A 15,922-nucleotide genomic window follows, 5' to 3' on the forward strand; every position below is an offset into this window, starting at 1 on the left:
TTTGTTACACAGAAACATAATATGTGTTGTATAGCTTCGTTTAAATGCTTAATTTATAGTTTTACTGTGCAAATGAACCATTTTTGTTACACAGAAACATAATATGTGTTGTATAGCTTCGTTTAAAAGCTTAATTTATAGTTTTAATGTGCAAATGAACCGTTTTTCAATGGTTTTCAATGGCTTCTTTTTACTGTAGAGGGTACTCTTATTCTGAAGAGATCGTCGACCGGAAGTCTTATTTCTGATAAGTTATTTCTGCTCACGGAACACAGCTCTGACTAGCTACCACCGAAGATCTGAACCTCCTCGCGTGTGTACTCACAGATCTGTTCTATCTCAGGGGTTCTAAAGGGTTCTCTATACATCATGGCTGCTGCAGAGATTCCCAAGGTGATCGTCTACGGTGGCAAAGGTGCCCTGGGTTCCACATGCGTCCAATACTTCAAGTCTAAAGACTGGGTGAGCTGCTTCATCATTATAGCCCTGACATGATGACATATATCATAATATGACAGTAATGGATGAACTTCAACAAAGTGTTTGCACTTTCTGCATTTACGACCCACATAAACACATAAACACTCAGATTTCAAATATAAAGTTCTTACCACATGGTCATGGATGTTGCAATTCTTTACGGACCCTCAGAAGTACCTGTATCTTCCGTATTGTTCAATAAAGCATGTTTTAATCCGATCGGTGGCCATTTCCTCATAGAGTTATAGCGTATCAGAGGGCTGCCAAGTTTCAGGAAAATCTAGGAGTGAGACTCATCAGGGACGCACACATGCACGCGATTCTTAAAATGTAAAATTCTCTATTTAGCTGTCTTAGGGTCTTTCATTTGTATCAGTCATTGCCATCAAACAATATATGTGAAGAGGTTAAATTGCGTGACTCTTACTCTCAAAGGGTGAGACTTGGCAGCTCATTCAGAGTGCTATACACCTTCCAACCGATAGGGTCGCGTTGTTGAAAGCACATGGAGAAAATACAAAGAAAATGGCCACCGATCGGATTAAAATGCTTCTTATTGAAGAATACGGAAGATACTGGTACTTCTGAAGGCCCGTACATAATTGTAACATCCGTGGCCATGAGATAAGCACTTTATATTTGAAATATTAACGTTAATGTAAATGTGCGGGCCAAAAAGGGAGAAAGTGCAAACACCAGGTTGAAGTTCATCCATGACTGACATGACAGTCTTGTTTCAGGGCTACATTAGTTCTATAGTAACTCTCTCTACTCTAAACATGTACATGGAACCAAATAGACCGGGGGTCTTCAACGTTTTCAGACCAGACCCCCAAACTGATGGGGAGATGGAGCAGGGACCCCCTACCTTGAGGGTGGGGGTGGGGGGGGGGGGGGGGGGGGCTACAACACATATTGTATAATTATGTATACAATTGTGCTTCATATAAACATACCATGTTATTGTGCATTCAATACTAAGTTATCAAACTAATTGACAGATTAATATATTCATGCTTTTATTGTAAACATACATGTACAAGGTACAGAGAGTATGGTGGCCATACTGCCATTTCTAAACATACCTTAACTGAGAACCAATGTCAATAGTATTGTGCAATTGACAGATTATTGATAGTATTTATTCAATACTATCAAGAATCTGTCAATTGCACAATAATCATGTATAATTGGACAAAAATGGACAGAATCATGATTTATTTAAACATAAATGTGGGCATGTTTAAAAAACATTTTTCAACTAAAGCAAATATAAAAAAATGTTTTTATTAAAAAAAACTTTCTTAACTGTCTAATCAAGCAGCAATTTTGCGGACCCCCTGCAGTACCTCTGCGGACCCCTTGATAAACAATTAGCAAAATTAAACAATAATTATATGACTGTTATGTAATGTAATGTAATTGTTATTCGCAGTTATTTTTGTGACAATAAATTATAGATTTTTAATTCATCTGATCTTTCTCAAAAACACCCACACAGGTGACAATGCTGTGGTCACTTGTGTACACAGTGGATTTATTGTCACTGTGTACAGAAGTGACACTGGTTTGAGGTCAAAGTGCAGAGCAACACATGAGCTGGACTGAAAGTTAGGAAAGAAGCTGCAACACAAAAATTGCGTGACATTACAATGATAGATAGCTTTATGACTATTTATTACCAGGTAATAACGTAATTCTTGAATAGTAATTTAATCGGTATATATAAATATTGTATTAGTAGCATCGTATGGTATGCACTTTATTGTATATTACACAATAATACTTAAAGGGATAGTTCACCCCAAAAAAAAATATCCCATTGATTAGTCATCCCATGGAGACTTGAATTCATGGATTTTTTTTTTTTTCTTTTTTTCGCATTCCTATAAGCCAATAATTTGATGACCGGCAGCGTTTCCGGTACGAAACACAGACATTCTCCTTTGTGTCTCCTACCGGAACCGCTGCCTACCGGTCCGCTGGTCATCAAATTATTGGCTTATAGGAATGCGACAAAAACTAAAAAAATATCCATAATTTCTAGACTCCATGGGGTGACTAATCGATATAAATGTTTGGGTGAACTACGTATCTCTTTAACTATCTCTCGTCTTACTTCCTCTGTCTGTCTGTCTGTCTGTCTGTCTGTCTGTCTGTGTCTCTCTCAGTGGGTGGCCTGTATTGACCTGACATCTAACGTGGACGCCCATGCCAGCGTTGTGGTCAAACCCACGGACTCCTTCACTGAGCAGGCTGAACAGGTATAGCGCAGCATTTTACACTCACTGGAGATAGCTTTGAGTTTGTAGATCTGCTATTTTTCAGCGCGCTAACACCGTCAACGTCGTATGATGGAGTATGAATCCGGTCCAAATACTCTCCTCTCATACTCACATCTGGCCTCAGCTGATAATTGTTCTTTTTGTATTGCCGCTTGAGTATAGCTGCTAGCCAGTGGTGAAAAGTAACAAAGTACATTTACTTAAGTACTGTACTTAAGTACGATTTTGAGGTACTTGTACTTTACTTGAGTATTTCCAATTTCCAATACTTTTACTTCTACTCCACTACATCTCAGAGGCAAATATTGTATTTTTACTCCACTACAATTATTTGAAAACTTTAGTTACTAGTTACTCTTCAGATATAAATCATGATATACAGTAATGAAACATACATTAACCACTTCAGCCCTATTTTATACCTAGGCTATTTGAAAATAGCCGATCTACAAGCTCACAACGCGTCGCATGGCAATGCGTTGTGAGCTTGTAGATCGGCTATTTTCAAATATTTAGTACTTTTACTTTGGTACTTTAAGTACATTTTGATGCTAATACTTTTGTACTTTTCCTTAAGTAAATTTTGAATTATGGACTTTCACTTGAAACAGAGTATTTTTATGTTGCAGTATTGGTACTTTTACTTAAGTAAAGAATTTGAGTACTTTTTCCACCACTGCTGCTAGCTAGGGTATCTATCTATATTGTATCTATATCCTGGTTGCTGTAACTATTGAAAAAAAATGGAAAGGGTCTGTAACTGAGAGTGTACAAATTGAACCAAATGGAATGGTAGGAAAGAAGCTGGAACACAAAAAAAAACTGCATGACACTACAATGAATGATAGACAGCTTTATGACTATTTATTACCAGGTAATAACGTAATTATTGCATATTCATTTAGTCAGTAAATATCAGTGGTGTAAAGTAACTAAGTACATTTACTCAAGTACTGTACTTAAGTACAATTTTGAGGGTGTACCAATGGAACCAATGGACCCTTACAGGTCTGTAACTCTGAGACTGTACAAATGGAACCAAATGGACCCTTACGGGTCTGTAACTCCAAGAGTGTACAAATGTAACCAAATGGACCCTTACGGGTCTGTAACTCTGAGAGTGTACAAATGTACATTTGTACACTCTCAGAGATTAAATAATACTAATAATTACATCAAACTGGGGGTCCTTGAAATGGAAAAAAAAGTTTTAGATTTGATTGATTCATTTGAATCATTCATTAAATGGATTGATCAAAATGTTCGATGGTGAAACAGAACTAACGCGATGGCTTTTAATCTTTGGTTTCCTAGGTGACGGCGGATGTAGGCGCGTTGCTAGGCGATGACAGAGTGGACGCCATCCTGTGTGTAGCTGGGGGCTGGGCGGGGGGCAGTGCCAAGGCTAAAGGTAATACGTGTGTGTGTGTGTGTGTGTGTGTGTGTGTGTGTGTGTGTGTGTGTGTGTGTGTGTGTGTGTGTGTGTGTGTGTGTGTGTGTGTGTGTGTGTGTGTGTGTGTGTGTGTTGGGCTGAGTGATATGACTGCAAAAAAAAAAATCTGAACCTTTGCCTCAATTACGATTATTGAATGATGATAAATTATTTAAAAAATAGACAAATAGCCGATCTACAAGCTTACAACGCATCGCGATGTGAAGCCTTCATGTGAGCTTGTTGAGAAGATGTAACTAAGTACAATCATTCGAGTACTGTACTTAAGTACAATTTTTAGGTACTTTTACATTAGTGGAGTATTTCCAATTGTCTATACTTAAATTATTTAATTAGATATAAATTATTACAATATAAAACATACATTAACCACTTTAGTCCTATTTTATACATAGGCTATTTTCAAACAGTTTAGTACTTTTACTTTTGGTACTTTAAGTACATTTTGAAAGCAGTACTTTTGTACTATTACTCAAGTAAATTTTTAATTCTGGACTTTTACTTGTAACGGAGTATTTCTATATTGCAGTATTGATACTTTTACTTATAATGATAATGATAATGATTTGTATAGCGCTTTTCTAAACAAAGTTCCAAAGTGCTTTACAGACATGTCAAAACAAGTAATAAAAACAACCAGGCAATAGTAACAACATAACACAACAACAATATACAGCAATAGAAATTAAAATTGAAAGTTAGAAGCAAATAGAGTTAAGAAAAACATTTAGCATACAAGTGTGTTTTCAGGAGAGATTTAAAAGAAAGCACCGATTGTGCCAGCCTCAACTTGTGTGTGTGTGTGTGTGTGTGTGTGTGTGTGTGTGTGTGTGTGTGTGTGTGTGTGTGTGTGTGTGTGTGTGTGTGTGTGTGTGTGCGTGCGTGCGGCATAGCTCTCTATAAGAACAGTGATCTGATGTGGAAGCAGAGTGTGTGGACGTCAACCATCGCCGGTCACCTAGCAACCAAACACCTGAGGGAGGGGGGCCTGCTCACCCTCACTGGAGCCAAGGCCTCTTTGGAGGGAACCCCAGGTACACACACACACACACACACACACACACACACACACACACACACACACACACACACACACACACACACACACACCATGTATGCCTCCATGCACACAATACAGTGTGTGCATGGAGGCATCAGTATCGATCCCACTATCGATATACGATTTTTCAAAAATAGCAGATCTACAAGCTCATAGTGCGGCACTCGGTGCCGCGCTATGAGCTTGTAGATCTGCCCACTCTGTGTGGAGTTTGCATGTTCTCCCCGGTTAAAGGTTAAAGCACTATATTCTGATAGTAATCATTGCTATAGAGTGTTTGTTCAGTAACAGGAGTCTCCCCGTCTCTCCAGCTCTTTAATAAACAGAAAATACATTTTCCGGTAGGTGTCAAAATCTCAGCCAATCAGGAGAAAGTACCAATTTTTAAGCTTCATTTTTATGGTGTTCCAGTTCCAATTTTGCCTGCTCATTTCTTAGTGTCATCACTTCCAATTTCACTTGTTTAATCTATATCCTGAGTTCTCTATCTCGATTGGATAAAATTGGAAATGAAACGAAAATGCATTTTCTGTTTAATAAAGAGCTAGAGAGACAAGGAGACTCTTTTTACTGAACAAACACTCTAAGGCAATGAGTACTATCAGAATATAGAGCTATTTAACACTTATTTTAACCAAAGAAAATCACTTACCCTACCTTTAAAAAAAAGATGAAAAAGTGAGAAGGCCTGTTCAGACATGGTGTTAAAAAAAACAAATACATTCATGGTGTAGCCCCTTTAAGGCAAGTGACTCATTAGTTTTGGAACATAATATTGAATAAACTGTTAACTGGTTAATAGACAGATGGATGGATAAATAAATACCGTAGATAGCTTTGTTGTCATTCAACAATACATGAAATGCATAGTTGGAACAAAACTCTGTTCCACTGACACACATTGTGTGTGTGTGTGTGTGTGTGTGTGTGTGTGTGTGTGTGTGTGTGTGTGTGTGTGTGTGTGTGTGTGTGTGTGTGTGTGTGTGTGTGTGTGTGTGTGTGTGTGTGTGTGTGTGTGTGTGTGTGTGTGTGTGTGTGTGTGAAAAACCGTAGTGATTTCCAGGTCTCATTGCATTGCCCCAATAAATTGAGAACCAGGTCTGACTCTGATAGAACCAGGTGTCAGTCTCCACCGTTGATTATCAGTGGTTGGGTTGTTGTGCTTTACCTGTGTGTGTGTGTGTGTGTGTGTGTGTGTGTGTGTGTGTGTGTGTGTGTGTGTGTGTGTGTGCAGGTATGATAGGGTACGGAATGGCCAAAGCAGCAGTTCATCACCTGTGTCGGTCTCTGGCTCAAACCAACAGCGGCCTTCCCAAAGGAGCCACCACTGTAGCCATCTTACCGTAAGTAGCATAATAAACTGGCCTACCTTACGTAATAAACTAGGGGATGTAACAATACACAAAAATGTCTCGATTTATTGCCTAAGCACACCGATGGGCAGAGAGAGAATCGATTATCGACTTATGGGTCAAAAATGAAAAGGTCATCAGTGCCCATGCCCTAAAAAAAAAAGACATGCAGTAATCCTGGTCTAGCCCTGGTCAGCCGGGGGGGGCTGATGGAGGGGAAAAGAACTGGTTGGAATAACGTGTTCCTTCCATGCACTACGTCCTACCGTATCGCCCGTCAGGTGATAAGAAGTGGCCTGCTCACTCCTCATGCATTGAAGAAAGCATGAGCTCATTTCGGGGCTCTCCCCAGGCTGGCAGAGGAAGAGTAGCGCCCGGTATTACGAGCTTGCACTGGGTGAAAAAATAGGGTTACAAAAATCGTGAGATATTAATTTTAGAGATAAAAAAAAAGTCAGAATCATAGACGACGGCATTGGTAGAGATATGTTTAGCAATCTTTCTAGCTTAAATATCGCCGTGGGAAGTAGGGGTGCTGAGGGGGCCACAGCACCCCCTGAAAGTGAAAAATTATTAAATTATAAAAATATATATATATATATAAAAACATTTTTTGCATAATGTGCCTGTAGTTGTTGGTCGTTATTTGGGGGGGATTTAGTGCAATGTGTGTTCTGGAACCGAATTAACCGAATTAAAGTAACACAAAAATAACTAAATACGCAAATTTCCGCTCCACGCACGCGCACAAGTGCGCATACAGCACCCGTAACCTATAAAGTCTTCCCACGGCCCCTTTAAGAGGACGCATGCTCCATAGAGGGAATGCTCCATAGAGGAATGTGTAATAAAAGATCATTCTTTGTTTTCCTTAGTGATACCTTGGACACATGGTTGAACAGGAAGTTCATGCCTGACGCTGATGTCACTTCCTGGACACCGCTGGACTACGTTGCTGAGTGAGCTGATTAATAATGATAACAATTATTAGTATAATAAGGTGTGACATTTAGTGTGAAATATAAATGTAGGACAGATGGGGGTCTGCAGACACACATACGTATTATTTTGGGGGTCCTTGACATGAAAATGTTTGAGAACCACTGGTTTAACCCAGACCGGGAACGCATCTGTGTCATTTTTAGATTTCTTTGGCTATTCAAAAATAGCAGATCTACAAGCTCATAGCGCGCTATGAGCTTGTAGATCTGCTATTTTTGAGGGGGGGGGGGGGGGGAAACATTAAAATGTGTGCAAATCTTTGAATATACATTCTTAACTAAAATCTTTGCTTCTGGGGGTCCCTGGAACAAAATATTTTGAGATGGGGGTCGGTGGCCAAATACATATAATTTTTGGTGGTCCTTGACATGAAAAAGTTTGAGAACCACTTATATTGCATCATTTTTTTTACTGTTAGGATTTAGAATACCCAGAAGCAAAGATTTGAGTTAAATGTTTGTTTTGAAAAATATTGACGATTTTTCAAAGAAAATAGCAGAATAACAAGCTCGTAGCGCGGCACTCTGTGCCGTGCTACGAGCTACGAGCAAAGTCGCTTAAAATAAGCGGACATGGCAACACTGTTTGATGTATTCATGTGTGGCTGGACACGCTTCCTACAGAGTTTCACATGACACTGAAAAGGACAACGCTAAAAATAGTCCATTCATGTCTTGTCTCGTAGTCTTTTACATACTTCTTACCCACTTAAGCCCCTATACTTTAGTATATGAATAGTGAAAATAAGCAATCTACGAGCTTGTGTCGCATCATGGTGCATTCTGAGCTTATATATTGGCTATTTTGTCTATAAAAAAATATATATATATACATTATTTATATATATATATATATATATATATATATATATATATATATATATATATATATATATACATATACTTATTTATATATATATACTTATATATATATATATATATTAGGCATGTAACGATTTATCGTATATCGATTTAAATCGATTCAAAGTGGTGACGATTTAAATCGATGCAATAAAATATGACATCGCGATGCAACCAGCAGAGGGCGCAATCGAATCAGACTCCCTACCTTGTTCTCCGCCTACTATTTTGTCCCCTCAGGGCCACCATAGCTGCCTGCGTTCGTCTCTTCTTCACTCACTGAACAGCAGGCTATGAACGGCAGAGTGGGGTTCACGTCCTCTCAGGCTATGAAATCTAAACAACTAGGCGATCGCACTGCATAAAGAGGGAAATGTGCGTCGCATGTAAACATGTTTATTTGATTGATGAATTGCCCAAACTATACCGTTTACCCCCTCCCCCGTCTGACGACGTTGTTAGCTGTCTGATTTACACTCTGTAGGAAACATACAACTGATAAGGCTTATAATGAAAACGGCTAATTCTGGAGCTCCTCGGTGCGGCTGCAGAGTACAATGAATAATAATCTAATTTAATAATTTAACAATTGTATCAGACCGCTGACAACACCAAACTCCTTTCAACACTGTCTTTCAGATATATAGCGAATTTCATTGATATTAATCAATTCATTTTTATCTAATCTCATTTGGAGCAGTTTAAAACAGTTTCCCTTATTACTGTACATAAATGTGTTGTTTTATACAGAATGCTGAGAATGTAGCATAGATAAAAAATAACTTGTAAATCCCAAGGCTAAGCCTTAGTTTGTTTATTTGAAGGTTTTCTTTATAATTCATTTCATCTGGGATATATGTTTTAAAATTCATTTATTTCATAAGACTTATATATTTAAAGTTATTATTTTACAAATAAAAAAGTATATGTCTTAATGCATGTACATCGTGAATAAAAAGGCTTTATTTAATTTCATGTATTAAAAAGAGGATAAGAGAAAATATATATTTTTTTAAATACATGATTTTTGTAAAATAAATAATCAAGGTTTTCAGTAATTTGTCTGGAAAATAAATGTGCTAAAAAAATCGTTAAAAAATCGTGAAGAATCGTATCGTGAACCTCGAATCGTGATTCGAATCGTATCGTGAGTTGAGTGAATATATATATATATATATACATATATAAACTTCTTGTTTATTATGCCGCTAGCCACAGGTTTTGTTGCATTGTGTAGCTGTTGCAATTAGATAAATACTAGGCCGCCTTAAAAGTCAAATGTTCAAGCATGTATACTTTACATTCAGGCCATTTCCAAATTCTTTATTTCATCATACATTTATTTATGTTTTATACACAATGTTTTGGTTCCCAATCTTTCGGTTACCATATCTGTACAACCCAAAATTGTATCAACGTTCAGCGTGCTTTCAGGGGATCTTGGACCTGCTATGCTGTAAACAGACGGCTAAATTAGTTTTAAATAGTTAATATTTGAATTGATTCCATGTCAGGAGAAGCTGCTCTATACACTCACCATGAACCGTTATTTGAAAGCTAATCAAACCTAGTTAGATACAAGTAATGAACTCTCCCTGTCAGAGAGGCCCTTTGTGTGTTTTCATGTAGAAATGCAGAGTGCATATCATCTGCATTACATGCTAACATTTTTCCGGCGTGGTATGTTTCAAGCGCTGACTTTAGTACCTCCCCTTGTTCAGTGGCGCTCAACCTTTTTCAGGCAGTGACCCCCCCCCTAAAACAATCGTATTTGAACTGGGGACCCCCCACCCTGACAAGCACTTGGAATGTAGGAGCTGAGGCATTCAATGTTGTTTGACTCGGTTCCACAGATAGATATTGTGAAAATAGCATACAAGTTCACAACGCCTCACATCGACATTTTGTTTGCCTCTGTCTTACATTATTTGACAATTTGACCAATGTTTGACCGGTTTTTATAGTATAGTTTGTTGGTTACTTTAGGTCAGGGGTGGGCAACTTTGATGATGTAGAGGGCCACTATATTTCCACACTCCAGAGGGCCACGTTGCATACCGGGTTGACATATCGGGATCTCCGTATCTTAACTGTTTTCGTAAATGAATACCATACTTTGCCATTCTATAGTATATCACACAACAATAGCAAAAATAGCAGATCTACAAGCTCAAAACGCGTCGCAGTGCGACACGTTTTGTGCTTGTAGATCTGCTATTTTTGCTATTTTTTTTATTTGAATCCAGATTGTTTTGGGGTGTTTTTTAATTGGAATCCTGAAAATATTTTTTTTAATTTAATTTCAAATGCATTTAGTTATATTTATGTTAACTTTATGAACTTAAATACAAATACATTGGACATAAAAAAGACAATAGAATTTTAATACTAGTCATTAAGCTACTAATATAGACTGAAGTAATTAAAGCGGGTCATGTTTGCATGTTTGGAATTGTATCAGCTGAAATCAATAATATATCAGTATTCCCATGTTAACCTGCGGGCCACATTAAGTGAAAGGTGCGGGCCGCATGTGGCCCCCGGGCCGCCAGTTGCCGATGTATGCTTGTCTTAAAAGTCCTTAAATTGTCACTTCACTGTCATCTGGGGAACCCCCCCCCCCCCCCAAAATGGTGTGGGTAGTGGGGACCCCACAGGTTGAGAACCACTGTCCTAGTTAATAAAACGTTCTACAGTTAGACTTGTAGCATCTTCTATTTAGGCAGACTCTCTTATCCAGAGTGTCTTAACAAGTGTGAGATCAAAGTAAGTGGCATGAACTGTAGTCAACAAACAACAAAAGTATACAGTATAGGCAAGAAATCAGTGTACAGTAGTGCTTCAACAAAGCTATAAAGAGAAACGTGACCAGTGTTGCCAGACTCTGTGAGAGAAACAAGCAACCAGGTCTAGGAAAACCAGTCCAAAAGAAGCGACTATGGGCCACACAAGCCCTTTAACATATACATCAGCTATTTGAAAATAGCAGATCTACAAGCTCACAACGCGTCGTCGATGCGACGCGTTGTGAGCTTGTAGATCGGCTATTTTCAAATACAATCTTGCAGGGAAATTATTATAAGCAGATCTGGCAACCCTGAACATGACCTCACACCATTGAAAGTATGCACCCCAGAACCAAACATGGTGCCCCTGTCCATTGAGTTCAATGGAGAGGTGGCGCCATCTTGTGTTCTGTTGCACATATATAGGATACCAGGTAAACAATGACCTCTGTTTGAACAACATGCTACATGCACCATGTCTACCTAAATAACATTCTTAACATGTGTTGTCCCTAAGGAGGAGTGGTAGAGGGGGGTGATAATGTTTAAAGGGATAGTTCACCCCCAAAATGCCTTTTTTCCCCCATTGATTAGTCACCCCATGGAGACTTGAATTCATGGATATGTTTTAGTTTTTGTTGCATTCCTAAGCCAATTTTTGATGACTGGCAGCGGTAGGAGACACAAACAGTCTCCTTTGTATCTCCTACCGGAACCGCTGCCTACCGGTCCGCTGGTCATCAAATTATTGGCTTAGGAATGCGACAAAAACAAAAAAATATCCATGAATTCAAGTCTCCATGGGGTGACTAATCGATCGATTAGTCATGATCGAGTACTTTTTTGGGTGAACTATAGCCCATTCGGTGCCAGAGTTGTAATAAAAAAGTGACGTCGAGTGCCAGAGACCTCACCGTTTGTAACGCTACGCTGTTTACAGCTGCAGGCTCCACGACGAGCACCCGATTGTAAACAATATATGCGTGCACGATGGTTGATGGTCCTGGCTAACGCTGGAACAATAACATCTCTCACCATGGTGGAGTGATCTCGGATCGAAAATGAGTGGTTTTCCCCCACTGTAAAAAGCAGACGGGAGCCAGATTTTTTGGCACGGTGATCCGTCTGTCCCTTCCTTCTCAGAGTCACCGTGTTACGTATCCATCTTGGTATCCAGTACAGTGAACAGTAGACAGTATTTCTGCAGTAGTGTTATTGTGTATATTTATTTAATTATTATGTGATGTGTGCAGTACAGTGAGCAGTATCGTTGCTGTCCGGCAGAAACCAGCTAACTCCATTTTTCCGCTTTTGCATTTTTTTCCATAAATCAGTGCTATTGAACACACTTTACGTCTGTGTTCCTAAAAAAACATGTAACCAATGAAAAGTATTAAAAGGTGCTTCTGACAAAAGCAGCTAACTCCATTGGATCCTCAAACTTTCTGCTAAACCAGCTAACTCCACCAAAGGGGGGTGGAGTTGGCTGGTTTTGCTGACTCCAGGCTCCACCCCATTTTGACCTCCAACCTCATTGTGAGCTTGGAGGTGCATTCAGCTCAAAACCTCCTAACTCCACTTATTATTATTATTATTTATTTTTTTCCTGAAAAATGAACATTTTGGAGTTAGCCGGTGTCTGCCCGACAGCATAGTCATAGATATACTGTAGTAGTTCTTCAAAATTGTATGTCTATTACACGTGACGTGGTATCCAGTACAGTGAACACTGAACACTGAAGCTCACAACGAGCTTGTAGATCTGCTATTTTCAAATATTTAGTACTTTTACTTTTGGTACTTTAAGTACATTTTGATGCCAATACTTCTGTACTTTTACTCAAGTACACTTTGAATTCTGGACTTTCACTGGTAACAGAGTATTTTTATATTGCAGTATTGGTACTTGTACTTAAGTAGAGAATTTGAGTACTTTTTCCACCACTGCTGATCAGTATGCAGTATTTCTACAGTAGTATTATTTATGTGTTCTATTATGTTGTGTGTTTACTCTAGGCTGCTGTACAGCTGGGCAGAGGAGGAGAATCGACCCGTCTCTGGAACACTGATGCAGCTCATCACCACACACAGCCAGACACAGGCCGTTCCTACCTAGAAACATGGATGCCCGCCTGTCATAATGTGTGTCTGGATCAGGGTTGCCAGATTTGCTTATTATAATTTCCCCGCAAGATTTTATTTGAAAATAGCCGATCTACAAGCTCACAACGCGTCGCTTCGCGACGCGTTGTGAGCTTGTAGATCGGCTATTTTCAAATAGCTGATGTATGTGTTAAAGTGCTCATGTGGCCCATATAGTCGCTTCTTTTGGGCTGGTTTTCCTAGACCTGGTTGCTTTGTTTCTCTCACAGAATCTGGCAACACTGGTCTGGATGAACATTTAACTGTCAGGGTTGCCAACCGTCCCTTGAAATAGGTTATTGTCCCCTTATTTGGAAACTAAAAGACGTAATTGTCCCTTTTTCCCCCCTTTTTTTTTATTGTTCTATCCCACGATTTTTGTAACCCATTTTTTTCAATTTTCAATACTTTTGCTTCTACTCCACTACATCTCAGAGGCAAATATTATACTTTTACTCCACTACAACTATTTGAAAACTTTAGTTACTTTGTAGATTTTGATTTTGATTACAAAACATACATTGCCCACTTAAGCCCTAGAAGTACCAAAAGTAAAAGTACTAAAATGTTTGAAAATAGCAGATCCACAAGCTCACAACGCGTCGCGATGCTACACATTGTGAGCTTGTAGATCGGCTATTTTCAAATAGCCATGGTATAAAATGAGGTATAAAATAGGGCTGAAGTGGTTAATGTATGTTTTATAATATAATGATTGATAATTGCAAAGTAACTAAAGTTTTCAAACAATTGCAGTCGAGTAAAAGTACAATATTTGCCTCCTAGATGTAGTGGAGTAGAAGTAAAAGTATTGAAAATTGGAAATACTCCAGTGAAGTAAAAATACCTCAAAAGTACAGTACTTGAGTACATGTACTTAGTTACTTTACACCACTGTTGGCGACCCTCAATGTCGGATACACTGGTATATACTGTATAGAAACCTGGATGTCATATGTGTGCTTGGGTGATCATGTAATATATGTCAGATATACTGGTATTTATAGAAACATGGATGTCACGGGCCGTGTGTATGTGGATGGTTATAGTATGCCTGTCAGATCAGATGTATCAATATATTATATTGGTATCAGCGGGACCTGCACGGATATTTATAATAAAAATGTACCATGAACATATCCGTGTCCGTAGATACTATTTTGGTATGACAACCCTTCCAGGGTCACAGCTAATTAATGTGTTATCAGCTGGTAAAGTTGAAAAATTCCAGGATTGTCCAGGATTATTTCAATGGTTTATATTATTGTGTTTGGTGTCATTTTAAGTTCAAATAGCCTAGGTATAAAATAAGAAGTGGTTAATGTGTGTTTTATAATATAATCATTTATATCTGCAAAGTAACTAGTAACTAAAGTTTTCAAATAATTGTAGTGGAGTAAAAGTACAATATTTGCCTCTGAGATGTAGTGGAGTGGAAGTAAAAGTATTGAAAATGGGAAATACTCCATTAGGGCACGGCCACGCCGCACTTTTATTTTACCTCTGGGGTGGAATCTGCCAATGCTTTGTCAATGCAAATGCGTGGATTCGCAAGAAAGCTGCGCAAGACCACGAATCCACGCATTTGCATTGACAAAGCATCGTCAGATTCCGCCCCAGAGGTAAAATAAAAATGTGGTGAGACCGTACCCTTAAAGAAAAAAAATCCTCAAAAGTGTACTCCAGTAAAGTACTTGAATAAATGTACTTAGTTACTTCACGCCACTGATGACAAGTACAGTGCCTAAGTCTGTTTTATTCTAGTCCTGTCTGTGGTATCCAGAAACATCAAGAGAGACAAAACATAAAAACTGGAATACTGGCATGACCCCTAAGGATTCAAGAAATGTATAATTTACCCATATTTCCCTCTGAGGGGGTGATTTTCAGGCTTACTACTCATTACTAACTACATCACTAACAATTCAATCAATATATGTTCATCTACATGCTCAAAATGGGCCACAACGCGACACGTTGTGAGCTTGTAGATTGTCTATAGTCTAATAGCCAAAGTATAGAATGGGATTCAACTTTTTAAAACTGTTCCTGATTTTGCTGGAGACCCCCTGGAACCCCTTCAACAACCCCTGGAGGTCCCCAGACCACACGTTGAGAACCACTGCTCTAAAGTTGACAATAGGCTCTATGAACAGCAGCCATGTTATCACTCGTTCACAGGTGTTACCAATGATACTAATGAAGGCTGTGTAGCACAGTGGTTTCCACGACCCCCATAACTCTGAGAGTGTACAAATGGAACCAAATAGACCCTTACGGGTCCATTTGGTTCCATTTGTACACTCTCAGAGTTACACACCTGTAAGCGGACATTTGGAAGCCCATGAGGGTCCCTGGACCGCAACTGTAGACCCACTGGTCTAACAGCGTGTTTCCAGTGGGCCAACATGCACAATATCAGCACCCTGACTCTGTTTGACCAGAATGGAACAGAGCCTTCATTAGTATCATTGGTAACACTGAATGTCTTCATAATATGGC

At 38.9% G+C, this 15,922-nt stretch overlaps 2 protein-coding genes across 3 annotated transcripts in view; one reads left to right on the forward strand and one right to left on the reverse strand.

Moving 5' to 3' along the window:
* Window positions 1–15,922, reverse strand: part of LOC311037051 (H-2 class II histocompatibility antigen, A-S alpha chain-like) — a 256,812-nt gene that overhangs the window by 153,057 nt on the left and 87,833 nt on the right. The window lies entirely within an intron of this gene.
* LOC311037043 (dihydropteridine reductase-like) lies at window positions 272–13,486 on the forward strand. Its single transcript, XM_084046102.1, has 7 exons — window positions 272–462; window positions 2,652–2,744; window positions 4,080–4,176; window positions 5,112–5,252; window positions 6,513–6,621; window positions 7,506–7,589; window positions 13,295–13,486. The coding sequence occupies exons 1-7, from the start codon at window positions 370–372 to the stop codon at window positions 13,392–13,394; spliced, it is 717 nt and encodes a 238-aa protein (XP_083902228.1). The 5' UTR covers window positions 272–369; the 3' UTR covers window positions 13,395–13,486.

Source organism: Gymnoscopelus microlampas (genome assembly GCF_963454915.1).
Source record: "Gymnoscopelus microlampas genome assembly, chromosome: 2".
In the NCBI taxonomy this organism is placed as follows: Eukaryota; Metazoa; Chordata; class Actinopteri; order Myctophiformes; family Myctophidae; genus Gymnoscopelus; species Gymnoscopelus microlampas.

Bases quoted from the DNA above. Each gene is read 5' to 3' on its own strand.
- LOC311037043 (XM_084046102.1), top strand. From the start codon at position 370: ATGGCTGCTGCAGAGATTCCCAAGGTGATCGTCTACGGTGGCAAAGGT. The intron at 5,253-6,512 runs GTACACACACAC...GTGTGTGTGCAG, and splicing joins CTCTTTGGAGGGAACCCCAG to GTATGATAGGGTACGGAATG. The intron at 6,622-7,505 runs GTAAGTAGCATA...TGTTTTCCTTAG, and splicing joins ACCACTGTAGCCATCTTACC to TGATACCTTGGACACATGGT.